This window comes from Chiloscyllium punctatum, chromosome 6 (genome assembly GCF_047496795.1).
Source record: "Chiloscyllium punctatum isolate Juve2018m chromosome 6, sChiPun1.3, whole genome shotgun sequence".
In the NCBI taxonomy this organism is placed as follows: Eukaryota; Metazoa; Chordata; class Chondrichthyes; order Orectolobiformes; family Hemiscylliidae; genus Chiloscyllium; species Chiloscyllium punctatum.
The window spans coordinates 26,996,948-27,020,868 of NC_092744.1; the positions used below are offsets into that span (position 1 = coordinate 26,996,948).

Here is a 23,921-nt window from a genome sequence, read left to right on the forward strand (position 1 = left end):
CTTAGCAACAATGCCCTCAGTTCCTTCATCCAAACTGTTAATGTATAACATGAATAGCTGTCCCAACACTGACCCCTACAGAACCAGTTGCTGGCTGCCATCCTGAAAAGGACCCCTTTATCCACCCTCTCTACCTTCTGTCAGTCACTCAAACTGCTACCCAAGCCAGTATTCTGTCCCTAACACCATGGGCTATTATCTTATTTTGCAGCTTCACGTGTGGTACCTTGTCAATGGCCTTCTGGAGGTCTAAATATATCATGTCTACTGGCTATTTGTCTAACTTGCACGTTACCTCCTCAAAGAATTCTAATAGATTTGTCAGACATAACCTTTCCTTTGATGAAGCCATTCTGGCTCAGCCTTATTTTACCATACACTTCCAACTACTCCACAATAGCATCTCTAACAATGGACCCTAAAATTTTAACAACGACTGAGTTCACACTTTCCTGTTTCTGCTCCCCTTCCTCCTTAAACAAGAATGTTACTTTAGTTATTTCCCAGTCGACTGGAACCCTCCCTGACTCCATTGATTCCTGAAAGAACATCAACAAACCTCTACAATCTGCTCAACTATCTCTTTCAGACTCTGGGTTGTATTCCATCTGGTCCAGGTAATTTATCCACTTTCAGATCTTTCAGTTTCCCCAGCACTTTCACCCTAGTAATGGCCATTACACTCACCTCTGCTCCCCAACTCTCTTGAATGCTGGGATGCTTCTGGTGTTTTCCACCATGAAGACTGTTGCAAAGTACCTGTTCAGTTCCTTAGCCATCTCTTTGTTCCCTATTACTACTTTCCCAGCCTCATTTTTAAGCAGTCCAATGTCCCCTCTTGCCTCTCTTAAAGAAAAACTCTTGCAATCTTCTTTTACATTACTAAAGCTTGCCCTCTTATTTCACCTTCTTCTCTCTTAATGTTTTTTGCTTTTTTAGTTGTGACTAACTGTGATTGAACTTACTACACATCAATAAAGCACGTTACTTTGAACGACTTGCCAGACTGGGTGTGCAAAATCAAGGCAAATCTGAAATTCAGAATGATTGTGGTCCTGAGAGTTTTACATTGTTTCTCTATGATCAGTCTCAGTTTTCCACATTTCTGTAACCTACTTTATCCCTCGAGCCCTTCCAGATCTCCGCATCCTCCAACTCTGGCACTTTGAATGTCTTTACTGTTAACTGTTCTATCACTGATGGTTGTGGTTTCAGGCTTGTTTTCCCAAACTCTAGAATTTCTGCCAGAAATTACTCTGCCTCTCTTCCTTCCTTTAAGATACTTCTTTGATACTATTCTTTGAAGAGTGTAAAGTCATACCAATCATGTTTATTTTGTTCCTCATGGAAGGTATACATTTTTAAATTACCTTTCAGGTCAAAAAACTGAATTGGATTTCAAATTTTTCATTCCACAACCTAGTTCCGAAGGCTATAAGGACAGCCTCAGACTGTTAGTCTTTGTCTTGTCTGTTAATGCAGTGACATCATTCACGTTCTTGGGTTGAAACCCAGTGAATTACAGAAACTGTGAAAGAGGTAAAGCTACCAGAGAGGGAAGTAATCTCTTGGGTCAGTGTAGAGAGAGCTTTCCTCTTTATCTAACCCTGTGTTAAACCTGTCTTTGGAATATTTGATGGAGACATGCAAGGGGAGATTTATCTGGAAGTAACCCTAGCCTGTGCCTGCCCTTGGAGGGTTTGATGGGAACAATATACAAGGAGCTTTACTTTGCATCTAACCCCATGCTGACCCCGTATTGAGAGTGTTTAATAGATTAAAAGAGTAGAGTGAGCTTTACTTCCAGTTTAATAGAGTAGTTGAGCTTTAGTCTGTATTTAACCCTGCACTGCCATGTCTGGGAGTGTTTGATGGGCGCAGTGTGAAGTGAGTTTTACTTTCAGTTTAAAAGAATAGAGAGAGCTTTCTTCTGTAAATGACCCCATGCAATTCCTGTCCTGAGAGTGTTAGATAAGGGCAGTGAGGAGGAGCTTTCCATTCAGTTTTAAAGAATAAACCTTCCTTTACTCTGTATCTAATTCTATGCTGTACCAATATTGGGAGTGTTTGATTGGGACAGCGTAGAGGAAGCTTTACTCTTTATCTAACCCTGCGCTGTATCAAGTATTGATGGGGACAGTGTAGAAAGACCTTTACTCGGCATCTGACAGCCCTGGGCATGTTTGATATTCACACACTAAATCCGAGTAAAGTTAAAAATCACACAATACCAGGTTATAGTCCAACAGGTTTAATTGGAAGCACACTAGCTTTCGGAGCGACGCTCCTTCATCAGGTGGTAGTGGAGGGCTCAATTCTAACACACAGAATTTAAAGCAAAAATTTACAGTGTGATGTAACTGAAATTATACATTGAAAAATTGATTGTCTGTTAAGCCTTTCATCTGTTAGAATACAGTGATAGTTTCTAACAGATGAAAGGCTTAACAGACAATCAATTTTTCAATGTATAATTACAGTTACATCACACTATAAATTTTTGCTATAAATTCTGTGTGTTAGGATTGAGCCCTCCACTACCACCTGATGAAGGAGCGTCGCTCCAAAAGCTAGTGTGCTTCCAATTAAACCTGTTGGACTATAACCTGGTGTTGTGACTTTTAACTTTGTACACCCCAGTCCAATACCGAGATCTCCAAATCATAGATCTGGATAGGTTGTCTTCGACCAAGTACTGACATCAATCATTTTGACATGGAAAGAAATGAGTTTTGTATGTCATTTTGCTAATCCCTGCTTTATCCAGCTCCCACAGTGAGCTTCTTCAAGTTAATGCTAATAATTAGAGGCTTCAAATTTTTATGTCACAAGATGACTCTTTCAGAAAACTTAAGCACAATTTATTCAAATCTATTTTCTTACTTTCTGCAGATTATTGAATATTGGGCAGGTTTATCGTTGTGTAAGGGATTTTGAACACGGCAGCAACTTTGCAATGATGTCATGGAGTTTTTTGTCGCTGGGCATAAATAACCTGAGGGGTGAACAAGACAGAGAGAAAAGAAAAACACATCTCTGCAGGAGTTCCTCAAGACAGTGTCCTCAGCCCAATCATCTTCAGGTCTTCATCATGAGGTCAGAATTAGGAATATTCACTGATTGTGCACAATGTTCAGCTCCATCTGCACATCCGCAGTTCGTGTCCATGTATAGGAAGACCTGAACAACATTTAGACTTGGCTGATAAATGGTAAGTAACATTCATACCACACTCTTACTGGGTAATGACCAGCCCCAACAATAGAAAAATCTAACTGTCACCCATTAACATTACCATCACCAAATCCAACACGATCAACATCCTGGTGGCTGCCATATATTTAATGTGACTACAAGAGCAGATCTGGGACTAGGAACTTTACTGCAAGTAACTCATGTCATGACTCCCCAATGTCTGTCCACCATCTATGAAGCGTAAGTTAGGAGTATGATTTTCTTTGGGCATCACTGACTAAGCTAGCATTTATTACACATCCCTAATTGCCACTTGTACTGACGTATTAAGGCTATTTTGGAGGGCAGTTAAGAGTCAATCATATTTCTGTGGTTCTGGAGTCACATGAAGGCCAGACTTGCTGAGGATGGCAGATTCCCTTTGCTAAAGGGACTATATGGTCACTATTACACTAACTTTTAATTTCCAACTTTCATTGTTTCAAATTTTCCCATTGGTTATGGTGAGATTTGAACTCATGTCCCTCGAGCATTGGCATGGGTCTCTGGATTACTAGTCCAGTAACAATGCTATTATGCCACATCTCCACAGCATGGAATATCATCCCTAACCCACCTAATTCCTAGATGGGTGCAGCTCTAACAACACTCAAGAAGCTCAACACCATTTGTGATAAGGTAGGCTACTGATGGGCACCCCATCCACTACATCCAGCATTCTTTCCTGATGAACAGTATAGCTCACAATCAAGTGGCATTGGATCAAAACCCTGGAACTCAGCTCCTAATGGCAATGTTGATGTACCTATTCCCTGATGAACTGTAGTATCCAAGAAGGTAGCTCACCACTCCCTTTTGAAGGGCAATTATGGATGAATAACAAGTGCTGGCCTTACCAGTGATGGCCACATGAAATTAAGGAAGAGAAGAAAACTTGCCTTTGCAGTATTTATGTTGTTGCTGCCAGACTCCAAGATGTTTTTACTTTCATAAAGAATGATGAACACATTTGGACAGATATATGAATGGGGATGATTTAGATGAATATGGACCAAATGGGATGAGTTCAGTTTAGGAAACCTGTTTGGAATGGACGAGTTGGACTATAAGGTCTGTTTCCATACTGTATGACTCTATGTCTCTATAACTCTGATTGCACTGATGGCTGATAAATAACGAGGGCAACAGTCTTATTTGAAATGTTGTGATCATGTTTAGAGGAGTTTGTGGGGTAACTCTCCACATTTCACATGGTGACCAGGTTCTAGCAGAGTACAATTTGGAGAATTTATTCCATTTCCTGTCATGCTCTTTTTCAGTACCAAACCATTCTGTGACTGTGGAATCCTCCTTGATAGATGCTGGAAAGTAGTATTTGATTGAAATAGATAGAGTACATATATTAACAGTACATATGCACTAAGGTAAAGCACAAAACTGACCAGCAGTTACTCACAGGGAAGGTCGGACAGAATTGAATCGTAGTCATCGCATGTTCGAATCCCATCGACTGTACTTGTGACACATTCCCACCAGAGTCCTCGGCATTTCTGGCTCACCTGGGCAAACAAAAAGCAGAAACTAAGAATAAAAGCTGAACAGTAAATGAATAAAAAATGAATAAACCCATCTGAAGTGTGGTAAACACAGTTAGCAACTGAGGATGTGTCATGCCTCCTCTGCAGGAGTTCCTTAAGGTAGTGTCTGAGGCTCAACCAGCTTCAGCTGCTTCAACAATTGCCTCCACAATGGCAGTCTGAGAGGATCATGATGATTGCCCAATGTTCATCATAATTCACAACTTCTCAGCTATGGAAGAAGCAGATGAAGGGCTTTTGCCCGAAACATCGATTTCGCTGCTCGTTGGATGCTGCCTGAACTGCTGTGCTCTTCCAACACCACTAATCCAAAATATGGAAGAAGCAGTCCAATCCATGTGGAACCCAGATAATGTTCAATCTTGAGCTGAAAAGTGGAAAGCAGTTTTCATGCTGAACTCATGTCATGCAACAACTATCTCCAACATAAGCAAATCCAACCATCTCCCTTTCACATTTAATATTATTAACATCACTGAATTCTTGGTGGTTACCATTGACCAGAAGCTGAACTGGACTAGTCATATAAATATTTTCATTGTGACAGCAGGTCAGAGACTAGGATATCAACAATGATTAACTTACTTCTTGACTCCACAAACCCTGTCCACTATCTAAAATGCAAAAGTAAAAGGTGTATGGAATGCTTTCCACTTTCCTGGATGAATGTCACTCCAATAACACTCAAGCAACTTAACAGCATCCAGAAAAAAACACTTTGCTTGATTGGCACCCCATCCCAAGCTTAAACTTCTGTCCCCTTTGCAGTGTCAAGATCCATTGCAGAAATTCACCAAGACTGCTCAGCACAACCTTCCAAATACATGCTCATGACCATCTAGAAGAACAAAGGCAGTGGATACATGGGAACACCAGCACCTGTATGTTCCCCTTCCAGCCACTCTGCATTCTGACGTAGAAATATATACTCATTCCTTCAGTGTTACTGGGTCAAGTCCTAGAATTCCCTCCCTGACAATATTCTAGGTATACCTACAGCACATGGACTGCATCAGTTCATTAAGGTAGTTCCTACCATCTTCTCCAGGGCAGCAAACTTTGACCCAGGCAGTAAAGACCACATCTCATGAAATAATATTTTCGTTTTGAAAAGAACAATGATTTGTTTGCAGGTTACAGAATCAATGATGACCAAGTCATTGAGAACTACTCATCGACTTTTCTTTGCACAGTGTCATGGGATGTTTAATGTCCACCTGAAAGGGTAGGCAGGCCATGCTTTGGAAACGCATCCTACAGGCGTCCAACAAGGTGACCCTCACTCAGCACTGTTCTGCGAGTGATGCATTAAATTGTTGTGTTCAGTTCTGGTTGCCTCATTGTAGGAAAGATGTGGAAGCTTTAGAGAGGGTGCAGAGGAGATTTCCCAGGATTGGAGGGCGTGTCTTATGAAGAAAGGTTGAGGGAGCTAGGGCTTTTCTCATTGATGTGAAAAAGACGACAGGTAATTTGATGGAGGGGTACAAGCTGTTGAGAGGCAGAGAGTGGACAGCCAGAGACTTATTCCCATGGCAGAAATATCTATCATGAGGGGGCATAATTTTAAGATAACTGGAGGAAGGTTTAGGGGATATGTCAGAGGTAAGTTCTTTACACAGAGAGTGGTGGGTGCATGAAATGCACTGCCAGCAGTGGTGATAGGCTCAGATAAATTTGGGACATTTAAGCGACTCTTGGATAGGCACATGGAAGATAGTACAATGAATGGCATGTGGGTTAGTTGGATCTTAGAGTAGGATAAAAGGCTGGCACAACATCAAGGGCTGAAGGGCCTGTACTATACTGTAGTGTTTTATATTCCATATGCTCTGTCTCTCAAGTGGGGGTTGAAGTCACATCTTTTGATGCTAAGATATAAGAGGACCTTGACTGACACATGGAATGAATTGGTTTGAAAATAATTGTACATTTGTGAGAATTATAGGCATTCCTGGAGAAGGGGTGAAAGATTACATGGGAAAGGGCAGGGGTAATCAAATAACTATCTAGGAACCAGGAGGTGAATCACATCCTGTCATGTTGAGAATACATTAAACTTTGAAAAATAAATAAATGTCCATTGGTAAAAGTGACCATGAAGCTGGCAGGTTTCCATAAAATGCCAACTGCTTACTTCTTCTTTATCAAAGGATCTGGTGTCCTGACCTTGTCTAAGCTGATGTGTGATTTCAACTCCACTCTAATGTGATTTTCTTCTAATTGTGTTTTGCTTTAACTGGTTCAATTCCAGCCTTGGGCAACTGTCTGTGTTGTGGAGTTTGCACATTCTCCCTGTGTCTGCGTAGGTTTCCTCCCACAATCCAAACATATGCAGGTTAGGTGGATTGGCCATGCTAAATTGCCCATAGCGTTCAGGAATGTGTAGGCTTGGTGCATTAGTCAGGGGTAAATGTAGAGTAATAGAGTAGGGGAATGGGTCTGGGTGGGTTACTCTTTGGAGGGTCGGTGTGGACTTGTTGGGCCGAAGGGCCTGTTTCCACATGGTAGGAATTCTAGCAAAACACTCAAGGGTAAGGAGGGATGGGCAATAAATACCAGCCAGACTGGCAACAACCAAGATTGAAAAATAAATGAAGCAAAAAAGGACCTAAGGGGCAACATTTCCATGCAGAGGGTGATGCATGTGTGAAATGAGCTGCCAGAAGAAGTGGTGGAGGGTGATAGAACTCCAACATTTAAAAGGCTTCTGTATGGGTATATGAATAGGAAGGCAGTTTGGAGGGATATTGGTCAAAGGTTTGCAAATGAGACCAGATAAATTTAAGATATGTGGTTGGCATGGACGAGTTGGATCAAAGGGTCTGTTTCCATGCTGTAAAACGCATGACTTTATGCTACAGAAATACTTTAGTTCATGTCTCAGTCAAAGAGTGAGGGTTAACCTGGCACTAGGTAGACAACTTAGCTCTGAGGCTGAGAAGGTTTTCATTGATTGTTTCCTTGTAAAAGCAAAAGAAAGGGAATGAGAAGGACCTGCTGACAGTGTCCAGTCTGTCTAATCTGTGGCTTCAGAACAAACCTACCATAATCTGAAAAAAACAAGTTGTGTGTTTCAGGAAAGTGGGTAAATATTTGGTTGGTGATGGTATTTTTCTAATTTACCTTTCAAACCTGGGTAATTTTAGTAATTCTAAGGTTTATTCTCAGTAGTAAGGTTGGCTATTAGTGGTAAAGCTTAGAGAGGCTGGGTGAGAATTTTCTAGGCAAAAGTGAGGACTGCAGATGCTAGAAATTTTCTGGTTAGCTCTACTGGGAAATTTCAGTCAGGGTCAGTAGAATATAATTTTTTTTGTTTCAACAATCATAAGTACAGAATAATATAAGAGACATTAACAAAATATAATCTGTATATCAATTACATATTATAAAGATGCCATACCAGGTGATGTGTGGTGACTGCAGTATGTGTGAGCTCAGGGACATGTGTGATCCATGGTTTATGGATCTGCATTACATGAATGTGGCTGATGGAACTTCAAGGTGCAATCACTGTGATGTATCAGGGAGGCAGCAAGTTCCCAAGATGCTTTTTTCTAGGAGGGGATTAAGTGGTCTGATTTCATCTCTGTTCAAGGAGGACGTGGCTGTGAGTGCGGTAGGTATGGCAGTCGAGAAGGTAGAAGTGGAGGAATCTCCGCTTTCGTCATCATCCAACAAGTTCGGGATATTCGTAGCCTGTACTATAAAAGCTGGAATGTCATGAATAGTTTTTCTCCTCTTATCTACGGAAATATATATTGGCATTAGAATCAGTCCCGAGAAAGTTCACCAAGCTGAACTCGGATGTAGGAAAAATTTCTTATTTTTATTTCTTGTCAGTACATTAGTGAGAGGTCAGAAGAACAATGTATAGAATCAGTCGGGATGGAGCCAAAAAATAAATCAAAGGATAGGGAACATTGGTAGGAGTTGTTTATAGGCTAACAGACAGTAGTGACAATGTAGGATGTGGAATAAATCTGGAAATTTGAGGTGAATGGAACGCTGGTAACACAGAATCATGGTGGACTTCATTCTATACATAGAGTAAACCTAACTGGCACAAAACGATGGAGGATGAATTCCTTGAATGTGTAATGACTATTTTTTAGAACAGTATGTTCAGGAAACAAATAGACAATGGGCTATTTTAGATCTATAATTAGGCGCTGAGAAAGGGATAATTAATAAGCTAATTGTAATGCAACCTTGAGAAGAGAGTGACCAAATATGACAAAACTATATATTACGTTTTAAGTTTAATCCAAAACTGGAATCTCAAATCTAAATAAATGTAGTCAGGAAAGTAAAAGGGTGTGGTAAATTGTAAAATTACAGTGTAAGACATGATGATAGACAGCCAATGGCTGGCATTTTAAATATTTATACATGATTTATAATAAATTTACATTCCCCTGAGGCACCAAAAACCAACAAGAAATGTGATCCAACTGTGCCAACTAAGAGAAAATAAAAATTGTATTAGCTTAATGGGGGAACCTTATAAAATGACCAAAGTAGAAGTAATCCTGACAATTGAGTGCATTTTAGAATACTGCAAAGGAGGACCAAGAAACTGAAGAACGAAGAGAAAATAGAATCACTGACCTTCTCTTGAAGCCACAGTATTTATATGGTAAGTCCAGTTCAGTTTCTGGGCAATGGTAACCCCCATGATAATAGGGGATTCAGTGATAGCACTGCTATTGAATGTAAATGAGTGATTGTTGGATTCTAACTAGTTGGATATGATTCTTCCCTGGTACTTGCACATATGTTACTCACCACTTGTCAGATCAAAGCTGATAATGTTCAAGTCTTCCGACTTCGGTATCTGAGGAGTCACAAACATTACTGACCATTGTGCAATTATCAACAGATACCTGCACCTTTGACATTATAACGACTGGAGGATCATTGAAGTCATTCAAGTACAGGGTCCTGTGGCAGTTTTGATTTGTTCCTATCTTGCACTGAGGGTGTGTCATAAAATGTCCAAATAAGTTCATTTTTTAAAATGAGGCAGTTGAATAATCACATCTATGCTGAAGATGCCAACTTCCACTGGACTGCCACCAACATGTCATTCTTTTCCCTCAACCAAGGGCTCCCCCACTGTAGTTGCCAGGGGCTCCAGCAATGTCTGACCCATTTCCCACCCACTTCTGCCCTCACCATTTCCCCTCTCTCCCAGAATGATGATAGGGCCCTTATATCCATTCCACGAGTTTCCACATTCAATGGATCATTCTCCACCATTTCCATAACCTCCAGCAGGTAACCAGCAACAAATACATCTTCTCCTCCCCTCCACTGTTAGCATTCTACAGGGATTGCTCCATTTGTGACACCCTGTTCCTTCTCCATCACTCCTAACATCTCTTCACCCACCCCTCACAGTACCTTGCAATCACAGAAGGAGTGGCACTTACTCATTCATTTTCTTCTTCCTCACAGTTCAGAGCCTCACTTTCAAACTCTTATGCTATAGTCACTGATCACAATGCAGTCTCCTTTACAATGGTGAGACCAAGTGCAGGCTACATGACTGAAATGAGGAACATCTCTGTCTGTAAGAATGACCTCAGACCTTGCAGTTGCTTGTCAGTTCAATAAGCTACCTTGCTGCATGGTCACATTTCAATCTGAGGCCTCCACGGAAGCTGCTTTCAGGCAGCCGAAGAACATTTGATTTTCCATTTAGATGTTTTACAATCTTCAGGATTCAACATGAGTTCAGCAACTTCAGAGCATGAACATTATCCTGCATTTTGATTACAACCACCACGTTTTGTTGGCCATGCTCTCAGTAGAACAAACCTAATTTCTCTTATTCAAACCTATCATTAACACCTATTTAATTATTGAAAAAGGTTATTTTTTACAAAATTATAAGATTACAATAAAAATAGTATAACAATCTTATAATGTAACAACAATAACAATAAATTAACTACTACTCTACTTTACAAAACAAATCAAAGAAAAAATCTACCCATACTACAATTCAATAAATAATTAAACAAAATAAATTAAACTCAATTAAGTTAAATTAAATTACACTACTTAGCGCAACCTCAGTGAAGCTCCCCATCATTGGGAGCATCAGTTGGCATACCCATATTTATTCGGTATTCTTCCTGCCAGAGCTAGTCCTCGTGGCTATACAAAGGCCCCAATAAATACAGCCAACATGTCTGTAACTATATAGTTCAAAAAAGGGCTGCCACGTCTTATAAAAAAGTTCCGTTTTCTGGTGCACCATACTGGTAAGGACATCTAGGGGGCCAAGTTCCATAGCTAACCTGTGCCATCCTGACAGGCTGGGAGCATTTTCTAAGATCCAGCTCATCAGAATGTCCTTCCTCGCACAATATGTAAGAATATTAAACAGTTTCTTCCCATGCTTGTCTAGAGAAGGCAGATTTGGCAGGCCCAAGTGGAGGGATACTGGGTCTAGCTTGACTTGAGTTTCCAAGATCACTTCCAAAACATTTGCTATAGCACCTCAAAACCTGAAAAGCTTGTGGCACAACCACAAGCAATGGGTGAGAGTACCAAAGCTAATTTTGCATTTGAGGCACATTGGAAACGTTCCTTTTTAAAATTTCGCAAGCCGCTCTGGGCCAAATAGGCCCTGTGGACAATCTTCAGTTGCACAGTCCATGTTCTATTACAGATCAAAATCTTTCTCACGTTCTCCCAAATGTCCTCCCATACCTCTGACGAGATGTCCACTGCCAATTCTCAAGCCCAGATCCCACAGAGCTGTCCAATGTCTCTTGAAGTGCCACCTCCCAGTAAATGGTAGAGGGTACTAATCGAGAGAATACCTGTGGAGCCAAGTACTCTCCTCTCCACATTAGATTTATAAGGATTAATCAATAGTGTGGTCTTTTTCTGTATAAAGTCCCTAATCTGAATAACGAAAGAGGTCCCGACTGGACATTTCATATTAATGACAACCAATCGAAAAACATCATGACCTCCCCATCGAATATGTCTCCCAGACAGGAGCCTCCTCTAGATTCCCATAATCTAAAGGCAGAATCAATCAATCCTGGCATTCCTACTATGGGAGTAAAAGGGAGACTTTATATAAGTTTAGTTTGTTTTGTCATATCATTCTCCATGCTTTGACCATGTTAATGACAATCAGATTTCTACAATGCTCTGTGACAGTCCTCATCTTGTCCATAATCAGCATACCAATAAGGGGACATTTTGCCTGAGAGGCGTCAATGTCCAGCCATATTGACCTCAGATCTTGACAAGTCTACTCATTCACATAAGGTAATAGGGAACTTATTTGCTATCTCTTGAAGTCTAGGAATTCTACCCTCCTGCCAATCCCCTGTGGAAGCTGCAGTTTAGCAAGCTTAATAAGAGGTTGCCTGTGACGCTAGAACCAAGCCAACCATTAAGTCTCTGCAACACTTATGTAGTTAACATCAACGGGAGTACTCATATGGGATATAATAAGCATCTAGGGAGACTAGCAAGCCTGTAATTGGCTTCTGCTGGAACACCCGGACCACGTTCAGCATTCTTCTAATGTTGTTAGAGAACCTGTGACCCTTAATAAAACCGGCCTGATCCTCCTTTACAACAGAGGGCAAGACCTTCTCCATCTCAACGCTAGCGTTTTAGACAGAATTTTAAAATCCATGTTTAGCAGTGAGATGGGCACAGCCCTCTGGGACTTCCTCTGTCTTGAGAATAAGGGAGATTTTAGCTTCTCTCAGAGAGGACTGAAGGCAGTCCTGACTGTACGAATAATTGTACATGTCCAACGTTAGCCTGGCCAGCATATTTATAAACTCCTTATAAAACTTGCTCGGAAATCCATCTGGGCTGGGTGCATTGCCACTTTGGACCTGCATTGCACCTCCTGGATCTCTTGGATTGACAGTGTAGCATTCAAAAGGGACGCCTGCTCTGAAGTTACCCCTGGAAGGTCCAAGTTATTTAAAAAAGGACTCCATCCTCACCAACCTGTCCTCACAGCCCTCCAATTGATACAGATCAAAATAAAACTTCCTAAATGCCATGTTAATCTTTTCCAACTCACAAGTGGGAGTACCAGTACCCTCTCTAATGGATGTGATAGATTGGGGGGTGCTTTTCTTCCTGGCTAGATATGCCAGGTATCTACCTAGTTTATCACCATACTTGATAGCCTTTGTTTTGCAAAGGAAATCTCTCTCTTTGCTGTCTGAGTGAGTGCAGAATTCAGAGAACGCAACGGTCTGTCAAAATATGCAGCTTGGCTGCCTTCAACCAGACCTCAAGCATATGCTGCTGCTCTCCCTTCTATCATAGAGTCATAGAGTCATAGAGATGTACAGCATGAAAACAGACCCTTCGGTCCAACCTGTCCATGCCAACCAGATATCCCAACCCAATCTAGTCCCACTTGCCAGCATCCAGCCCATATCCCTCCAAACCCTTCCTATTCATATACCCATCCAAATGCCTCTTAAATGTTGCAACTGTACCAGCCTCCACCACATCCTCTGGCAGCTCATTCCATACACGGACAACCCTCTGCGTGAAAACGTTGCCCCTTAGGTCTCTTTTATATCTTTCCCCTCTCACCCTAAATCTATGCCCTCTAGTTCTGGACTCCCCGACCCCAGGGAAAAGACTTTGTCTATTTATCCTATCCATGCCCCTCAAAATTTTGTAAACCTCTGTAAGGTCACCCCTCAGCCTCCGATGCTCCAGGGAAATCAGCCCCAGCCTGTTCAGCCTCTCCCTGTAGCTCAGATCCTCCAACCCTGGCAACATCCTTGTACATCTTTTCTGAACCCTTTCAAGTTTCACAACATTTTTCCGATAGGAAGGAGACCAGAATCAAATGCAATATTCCAAAAGTGGCCTAACCAATGTCCTGTATAGCCGCAACATGACCTCCCGACTCCTGTACTCAATACTCTGATCAATAAAGGAAAGCATACCAAACGCCTTCTTCACTATCCTATCTACGACTCCACTTTCAAGGAGCTATGAACCTGCACTCCAAGGTCTCTTCATTCAGCAACACTCCCTAGGACCTTACCATTAAGTGTATAAGTCCTACTAAGATTTGCTTTCCCAAAATGCAGAACCTCAAATTTATCTGAATTAAACTCCATCTGCCACTTCTCAGCCCATTGGCCCATCTGGTCCAGATCCTGTTGTAATCTGAGGTAATCCTCTTCTCTGTCCACTACACCTCCAACTTTGGTGTCATCTGCAAACTTACTACCTTCCAGCTCACTGAAGAAGAGATAATTATACCCCTTGCGTAGACCTTGGCAGTCTCCCAGAGCAACAACGGGTTACTGGCCGTACCCAAATATCCCAGAAAGTTTAAAACTCCCGCATAAAGTAACCAATAAACTTGCTGTCCTTCAGGAGAAAAGGATCCATGCGCTAATGCTGTGAACCTGTCCCATTACCTCTAGCCTTAATCTTCAAATACACTGCTGTATGATCAGAAATGGCTATGTTCCCAATTGTACAGGATAGTACCGAATCCAAAAAAATACTGTCGGAGCAAAAAATATATCAATACCTGTGTGGCACGTGTGTGGGTTGGAGAAAAAGGTAAAGTCCCGACCCTCAGTGTGAAGGCATCCGCCCAGCCCTAACTCCACACATAAGTCCACCATTGTTTGGATTGCAGGGAGGTGTCTGGGAGACCCCTGCGTATCCTGTCCACATCAGAATCCATAAGATAATTGAAGTCTCCCCCATAATCAGATAGTACACTCCAAGGGCCATCAGCCTGGAATGTGCATCAGTTAAAACTTTAAGGGGGTGTGCCAGGTGACAATAAAGATATCATATTCCTCCCCGAGTATTAGAGCTCTGAGAGTCACAAACCGTCCATATTTGTCCTTAATCTGGTCTAACAGCTGAAATGGGAGATTCTTCTGAATGAGTATAGCCACTGCCTTGCTTTTAGAATTGAAAGACAAAAAGAACACCAAGCTGAACCCTCCCTGCTGGGACTTTAAATGCTCCTTATTATCTAGATGGGTTTCTTGCAACAGAGCGACATTAACCCTCTCTTTTCTAAGAAACAAAAGCACTTTCTTTCTCTTAATCAGTGAGTGATGTCCCCTTAATGTTCCAGGTGCACCATTTAAATGAACATAGCTATCTGAAACAGCCTGTGACCCCCCGAGAGGAAGGAGCCTACTCATAATGCGCTGAGTGGAAACAGTAAAAAATTCCATAAAGTCTAGAAAACACAACTACAAAAGCTACTAAAACAAAACTCCTACAGTAAACCCACACAAAAAACAGATAATAGGAGACTTTCCCCCTTGCCCAGAGGGGGCACTCACACAACCCACTAACACCTCCATGGCTATTTCTAGCTGAAGCCACGCCCCAAACCCAGGCAAAACAAAAGTAAAGAATACATGTATCTTATAAACAAGGGAATTAGAAGGGGGCGTTTAACCCATCCCACCCATACATCAACCTCTGTTATTACTGATTTAAAAAACACCCCAAATCAAGAAAAAGAAAAAAAAGGGAAGAATAAAATAAAGGGGGAAAGAAAGAAACCCCACATATTAAAGGGACAAAACCAGGTAAACAAAGTAAACAACAGAGAAAACAAATAAAACACTATTGTCTATATTACTTGAACCAGCCAGTCAATTTCACTTTGTCCAGGTAGTCCTTTGCCTTTTCTGATGAATCAAAGAGATGCACGGACCCTCCGTGGCTGAAACGCAACACTGCTGGGTACCTTACAGAGTACTGAATGTTCAAGTATCTCAGCCTCTTCTTTGTTTCATCAAAGGTCTTCCTCTTGTGGATCACAGCTGCAGAAAAGTCCTGAAAGAACATAATTTTCAATCCTTTGTAGATCAGGGCCTGTGGATCCTTCCCCAACGTTTTGGAAGCTTCCAATGCCATTTAATTGTCTATATAATACTGGAATATAGTATTGAATATAGAATATAATATAGAATATAATACTAGAACCGGGCAGGGGTGCTAGTCTGATCCAGGCCTGCGCACTGTGAACCGGTGAGCTCATTCGACTTGCACCTGGCCCACCTTGGCTTCCATTACCAAGAATTGCTGAAGCAATTACTCAAAGAAGCTGACTGGCTGATCCCTTTCCTCTCGTTCCAGCAACCCAATAACACTGATATTCTTCCTCTGACCTTGATTTTCAAGGTCGTCGACCTGCTCCACTTTTGCCCGTACCTGTTTCTCCAAGTCCTGGATCCTGCCACTGTCTCCAACGCCACAGTCTGCTGCTCAACCTCCTCCACGTGCTGCCCGAAATGCTGGATCTCCTGCTCATGCTTTTGTAAATTGGTTCCAGCCTAGTCTGGGTCTCCTCCATCGCTGATTCGATTTTCTCTCGGAGTGTAACAACCCTGGAACCAGGCTCTGCTGAACAGGTTAAGTTCAAAGGAGTCTCCACAGAGGTTGGCGCTGCGGCTGTGGGCATGTCCGTTACTGCAGGGGGATGCCCTAACTGTTGCGATCGACACAGCCCTTTACCTTTGGTCATCTTCCCTGATCACTAAAAATAATGTACAGAGATTATGGGAACTTAAAACTGCCGATTTGTACAAAAACAGCCAGTAAGGGGAGGGTAAAAACATCACTTTGCCTATGTTGTGATGTGGAGACCTATTAGTTCACCACCATCTCGGATCCCCCCCATTAACACCTACTTTAAACCTAAATCTCTCCTTTGCCACTATTAACACTCCTTTTGTCTGTTGTTCTGGGCACCTAACTTCACCATCTGTTCCACTCACTGCTGTTCCTCCTTTGTCAACAGCACTAAAATATCATTTACCCACCACCTTCACTTGAAACATTAACTCTGTCCCTTTCTCCATAAATGCTACTGGAACTGCTGAATTTGGTCAGCATTTTCTCTTTTCATTATTATTGAAAATTGTTGGACGGAGGACACCCTGAGGAATTTTTGCTGTAATGTCTTGCGGCTCAGGTGACTGTCCTCCAAAAACCACAACTATTTTCCTTTGTGCTGGGTGTGCCACCAATCAGTTTCCCCCCTTGGTTCCAACAGTTTAGCTGGGGCTCCTTGATGTCAGACTTGATCAAATGCGGGCTTGATGTCAAAGGGTGGATCTCTCACCTCACCTCTGGAATTCAGCTCTATTGTCAATTTTTGAAGAAAGTCTGGAATGCAATCAGGAGCCGAGTGGCCCTGGCAGAACTCAAACTAAGCCTCAATGAACAGATTACTACATTTGCCAGCACTGTTGATGACACCATCTTTACTGATTAATGAAAGTAAACTGATGAAGCAGTAATTAATTGGGTTGAATTGTCTTGTTTTTTGTGGACACCACATACTATTATGACCTTAGTTGATGTTACTAGTGGACAAGTCAGAACCCAGAATGACACCTGGTGTGATAAACCTCTTTTCTTAAATAAAAAATGGTGGACATTCACGGAAATATATTCACACAAAGCTACAGATTTTCTCTGACAATAAGCAGAACTTTATTATATGAGAAATAGAATAAAGCAGAGTAAATTAAGCGATTTAAATACAGAACACAGTTTGCAAAATCTTAAATACACAGCAAAACAAAGTCTTACCTATTCCCAAAAATCATTACGTTATAGTGATCAAAATCAAGAGAAATTATCCTGATATATCAAATAATTAAGTTAACTTAATTGCTTCTACTAATTTCGAACCAAATAGTCCCCTGCTCTGGAAATCTTACAAGCTAAATGGTTACATTAAAGGTACCTCAGCTTTCCCTGAATCATCCTATATTTTTCTACGAAATAAACTTCTGACACCAGTCAGTTAAAAATCACAACACCAGGTTCTAGTCCAACAGGTTTATTCGGAAGCACTAGCTTTCAGAGCGCTGCAACCAACTGATGAAGAAGCAGTGCTCCAAAAGATAGTGCTTCCAAATTAACATGTTGGACTAGAACCTGGTGTTGTGTGATTTTTAACTTTGTACACCCAGTCCAACACCGGCGTCTACAAATCATGACACTAGTCAGATCACCTTTAAAACTGCCCTGAGAGCTTTCAATCTTTGGGATTTCTTAAACTAGAACTAACTCTGGTTATTTTCAGTGAAAAATAAGCCAATACCTTTCAATGGTTATACTCCCAGTCATAAACGCAGTATGAACAATCTTCTATTAAAACTGTAAAGGTTTGCAGTCACCTGCTGTCTGATAGATGCTGTGGTAGGTCACTGTTGTGGAAAGACATTTTGACTACTTTTCAAAACATTTCTCCAAAGTAAACAAACCCATATGCAAATTGCCTTAAAATTCAAACTCTAAAAATGATATTAATTTATCTATAAACCACACACAATGTGTCATCAAAACTTGGACAATTTTCCACATTTTCAGGAAAGGTGACAGTATTTTTTGCGTGCTAGAACAGTTTGGTTGCAGCTGTAGCTAGTTCTGGAGAAATTTTCAGTGCTATTGCATAATGTTATGAGGGCCCATAGCCTTTCTATCCAGCTTCTAGTGTTTTCACATGGAGTGAATTGAATTAGTTGAAGACTGGCAACTGTGATGCTGTGATGGATCATTCATTTGACACTTCTCATTGAAAATACTTTCAAATTCTTCAGTTTTTGTCCTTTCCAATGATATGGGATTGAGGGGTTTAGGAATTGGGATGAAGGAAAAGGAGTAAGAGAGATGGAGGAACTGAGTGATGTAAATATGATCAGGACTGTTTTCTAACATTGGAGGGTAAGCAACAGCACAAGGTGGTTGGGCTGAATAGCCTGCTTCAGTGTAGTGACTTAGATGTAATGTCCCACCACAATCCCAGTCCAGTTAAAGGTCACCACCAACCATGGGAGATATGATGATCTTGGCATGACCTAATTGGGAAGTCTGAACAATTGAGAGTGGGAATATCTCCAAATCAGGCTGAAATTTCTGAAGTTAATGTGTGTTAAATCAAGTTAATCATTACATTGAATAGTGTGCATCTTTCAGAGTGAGTGAGCAGCTTATTATAACACAGTGGTTTCACACACAGCTCCTGCTGATTATTATGATCTGAATATTACCAGACCCTGTGAGGCTTGACATTCATCTGCATTACACGCACAATTAACCACCTAAAATGAACACAATATTAAATATTATATAGAAGTTTTTTTTAGATTAGATTAGATTAGATTACTTACAGTGTGGAAACAGGCCCTTCGGCCCAACAAGTCCACACCGCCCCGCCGAAGCGCAACCCACCCATACCCTTACATCTACCCCTTACCTAACACTACGGGCAATTTAGCATGGCCAATTCACCTAACCTGCACATCTTTGGACTGTGGGAGGAAACCAGAGCACCCGGAGGAAACCCACGCAGACACGGGGAGAACGTGCAAACTCCACACAGTCAGTCGCCTGAGGCAGGAATTGAACCCAGGTCTCTGGCGCTGTGAGGCAGCAGTGCTAACCACTGTGCCACCGTGCAGCATTGAGCCAGGCCATTCAGCCCACCTGGTCCAGAGTGGCACTGGGTACATTGACAATAGAACTCTGTCTGGCAACTGACAGACTACATCCATTCAATGGGAAACTTGCCAAATTATTATCCAATCAACTTATAAAAAGCAGACTGTCAAGCTTTTTGCTCTATTAAGAGCCTTTCCATGGAATCCTGCCTCACCAGAAGCTGCCAGATAATTGGAGGCTAGCCAATCAGTGTCCTAAAGACACTTAGTTGAGACCTAGTCACAGTAGGGAATCCAACTGATTTTCTGTTGCTTCTTACTAGAATGGGGAGATGGGGTGCAGGGCCTTGGAGGACAAGAGTGAAGATAGTGGCTAGTCCCCCCCCCCCCCCCCAAAAGCTCCCACCAGTAAATCCAATTGCCCCAAATTTCTAACCTACTGGGAAGATAAATAATTGGCCAGTGGTGACAGTGGTGAGTTGAGGAACTAAAATGGCCAGTAATCGGCTACTTAAGGTCTTTAACTGTTGGTGAGTTGAGAAAGACCGCAATAACCATTCTCAGCTCAGTGTTTGATTGCTTACATGGTGAGAAGAGGGTGAAGTCACTGCAAGGCAACTCGACAATTATTTTCCCTTGTCACTATCACTGGGTAGGGAGTGGCTGGTGGTTAAACACCCCCCTCCCCCTTAAACTGTAAAGCACTGAGTTTACATTGAAATAACCACATTCTGAATTGTGAATTCAAGTTGCTTTGTAATCCCTGTTTATACCGAATTTCCAGGCACTTTTCCTCTTCACAGATGTTTAGCCCAATGGGAGGTTCAGGAGCTCATGCAGCTTTTCAATTGGGATGATTTGGTTTTATGATAATTAGCTATTTTTGCTGATAGATCTTTATTCACAAGATCACAAAGAAAGACTTGTGTTTACAGGCCTTTCATACATTTAGTACTTTGTGAAGCAATTTTCAGCCATTGAAATAGCCCTGTGGTAAGCTAGAAATGCAGCAAACAATTTGCACACAGCAAGGTTCCACAAACAGAACGAAGATGTTCTTTTTTGTGACATTTGTTAGAATCTTAGAATCCCTACAGTACGGAAGCAAGCCATTCAGCACATCGAGTCCATTCTGACCCTCCGAGAGCATCCCACCCCCTACCCTATCACTGTGACCCTACATTTCCCATGGCTATTCCACCCAATCTACACATAGCTAGGCACTATGGTCAAGTTAGCATAGCCAACCCACCTATAACGTACACATATTTGGACTGTGGGCGGAAACTGGAGCATAGTTGGGAGGAAACCCACCCAGACATGGGAAGAATGTGTGAACCCCACACAGATAGTTGCCCTGAAGGTGGAATCAACACTGTGCGGCTGGAACGCTAACCACTCAGCCACTATGATGAGGAACAAACACTGGAACTACCCTGCTCTTTTTTAGAGTAGCAGAATCTTTTATGTCTATCTGTAAGAGGAGATAAGCTTCCTGCCGGTTCATAAGACAGCACCTCCAACAGTGCAGCACTTCCTGCACTGGGTATGTCAGCCTGGACTATGTGTTCAAGTCTCCAAGTGGGTGACCTTCAGGTAAATGAAGCAATTGAGGCCCACTGATAAGCTCAGCTGAAGGAGGATCATTTAACCAGTTCAAATTTTCTCCTCTCAGAACCTAAACACATCTGTCTCCCATGACAGAATCCCATAATTCATCAACTGAATTCAATGTCCCAACTATCGACCCCACCCCTCCAACCGTAACAAGGACAGAACGCCCCTGGTGCTCACCTTCCACCCTACAAACCTTCGCATCAACCAAATCATCCGCCGACATTTCCGCCACCTCCAAACGGACCCCACCAACAGGGATATATTTCCCTCCCCACCCCTTTCCGCCTTCCGCAAAGACCGTTCCCTCCGTGACTACCTGGTCAGGTCCACCCCCCCCTACAACCTACCCTTCCACCCTGGCACCTTCCCCTGCCACCGCAGAAATTGCAAAACCTGTGCCCATACCTCCTCCTTCACTTCCATCCAAGGCCCTAAAGGAGCCTTCCACATCCAAAGTTTTATCTGCACATCCACCAATATCATTTATTGTATCCGTTGTTCCCGATGCAGTCTCCTCTACATTGGGGAGACTGGACGCCTCCTAGCAGAGCGCTTTAGGGAACATCTCTGGGACACCCGCACCAATTTACCATACCGCCCTGTAGCCCAACATTTCAACTTCTTCTCCCACTCTGCCGAGGACATGGAGGTCCTGGGTCTCCTTTACCCCCTCTCCCTCACCACCAGACACCTGGAGGAAGAATGCCTCATCTTCCACCTCGGAACACTTCAACCCCAGGGCATTAATGTGGACTTCAACAGTTTCCTAATTTCCCCTTCCCCCACCTCACCACAGTTCCAAACTTCCAGCTCAGCACTGTCCCCGTGACTTGTCCTACCTGCCTATCTTCTTTTCCACCTATCCACTCCCCCCTCCCCGTAACCTATCACCTTCATCCCCTCCCCCACTGACCTATTGTACTCTGTGCTACTTTCTCCCCAACCCCAACCTCCTCTCACTTATCTCTCCACTCTTCAGGCTCTCTGCCTGTGTTCCTGATGAAGGGCTTTTGCCCGAAATGTTGATTATACTGCTCCTCAGATGCTGCCTGAACTGCTGTGCTTTTTCAGCACCACTCTAATCTAATGTCCCAACTATGCACACCCTTCCTGACAATCTGCTCCAGCTGCTGATCACAGTCTGTGTGAAAAAGTACTCCCATTTTACTTCAGACCTGCCCCAAGAAAACTTCAATTTTCTTCAACCTAGCAAGGAGAAAAGACCATTCGGCTCCATTGACCCTGTTGCACAGGGCCTGGAGGAAACAATTCTGCCCCTTTGAGCCAGTAATACAGGAATAGGAGGCCATTCAGCTTCACCAGCCTATTTCACCATTTAACATGATTACACTTCTTCTCTGTATCTATCAATATTGGTCTTGTACTGTTTCATCCCCTTACCTCATCAACTCTACCGACCTGTTTAAAATTAACATTCAGAAAATTCAAGGACGCCACAGGGGCTTGTGACCCTCCCTCCTCACTTAATTGCTAATTCACACAGTGCTATTTGATCCAAAGCGTTGGCCAGATTCAGAAGAAGTTGTTTCAATCAGGTTTGGATTTATTGTGGAATTTAAAATAAATGTAGGTTCAACAGTAACCTCATGTCAAAATTTTATAAGTAATTTTGCCCAGCAGCTGAGGATTTCGGAAACAGTTCTCAGAAAGAAGATCTGCATTTTATGCTACAAAAGCCTCAACTCTGATTTTCGTCCTCATCCCTCCCTTCCTTGACTACCTGGCAGACTCACCTCCAAACTATCATCTGCGTTCACCATCCAACAGTCTGTCCATGTGGCCACAATAAGGAAGCAGGCAGAAACCAGAGAGATGAAAAAAGCTACCACCTGCAGCACCTGCCTCATCCTAGCCCGTCTTCGCCTGGACTATCAAGGTGCAAACAACATTGAGAGGTCAACAAACCGTCACTCTCAATCCCAGCTCTCAGTGCTTCACTCGCTGCAGATTCCTGCACTGACTGACTTTGGTCAAACTCACCTGAATACCAGGTGACTGATCAGAGACTCCAGCCAATCACACCATCTCATTAGTACTGTGGACTTTTTATTTCAGAGTTGAGGAAGTCACCTGTGTAAACTCAAGGACATTGTAAAGGACAACAGGAAAGCAATGAGGATCTGGAACAAAGCTGGAATGAAGGAGAGGTCATAATTAGTGAATTATTATACACAGCAGGAAAAATGTTGATGAATTAAAGGATACAAACAGCAGAAATGAATAAGCTGACAAGAATACAGGTCAGAACAAAAAAAATCTCAGGAATGGTACAATATGATCAAAGAACCAACAGTAGGGGCCAGGAAAGCAAGGGAGATAATTCAAAATCCAAAAACGGAACTGGCAAGATAATTATTAATTTAGAGGAGGTGTTGAAAAGGATGAAATATTTAGTCGCAGTAAATAAGGAGAATCTGTTTCTAGTGGTGGAATGCTCAATAACGAAAGGACACAGGTGTAAGGTAACTGAAAAATAACAAATGGGAGATGAGGAAAACATTTTTAATTTTGTGCACGAAATGAAGCCTTCAAAAGGAACAAAAACAAACATTTTTGGAAAAACTCAACAGGTCTGGCAGCATCTGCAAAGAGAAATCAGAGTTAACATTTCGAGTCAAGTGACCCTTCCTCAGAACCAATCTTAGCTAGAAAAATGTCGGTTTATACGCAGAAGATGGGGTGCGGGGAGGGGTTCAGGAGTAATGGTATGTGGAGATAGAGACCAAAGAAGAGAAGAACAGTTGGACAGACAAAGAAGTGGATAATGAACCAGATAGGACGGTGAATAACTAATAATGGGAACAGGTGGTAACTATATTGGTTAAATATTTGATGAAAAAAGATTTCTGGGAATATTGGAGAAAGAGCAGGAGGAGTGGCAATAACTGGACAATCTTCGAAAGTGTCTGCAGAGATTTGATGGGCTGATTGGCCTGACTCTATTAAATCTGAAAGAACTATGCAAGTTGTAAATCAGAAACAACAACAAAAATTGCTGGAAAAGTTCAGCAGGTCTGGTAGCATTTGTGGA

The 23,921-nt window shown here is 42.2% G+C and overlaps 1 protein-coding gene across 1 annotated transcript in view; it reads right to left on the reverse strand.

The window, feature by feature from the left end:
• The window catches only part of LOC140478642 (claudin-16-like), a 39,839-nt gene extending 17,102 nt beyond the window's left edge, over window positions 1–22,737 (reverse strand). The window contains exons 1-2 of the mRNA XM_072571858.1: window positions 22,624–22,737; window positions 4,652–4,754 (exon numbers count right to left, since the gene is read on the reverse strand). Of these exons, the coding sequence (XP_072427959.1) occupies window positions 4,652–4,754; window positions 22,624–22,737 (217 nt within the window). The remainder of the gene's footprint in view (window positions 1–4,651; window positions 4,755–22,623) is intronic.
• Window positions 22,738–23,921: the final 1,184 nt, after the last annotated feature.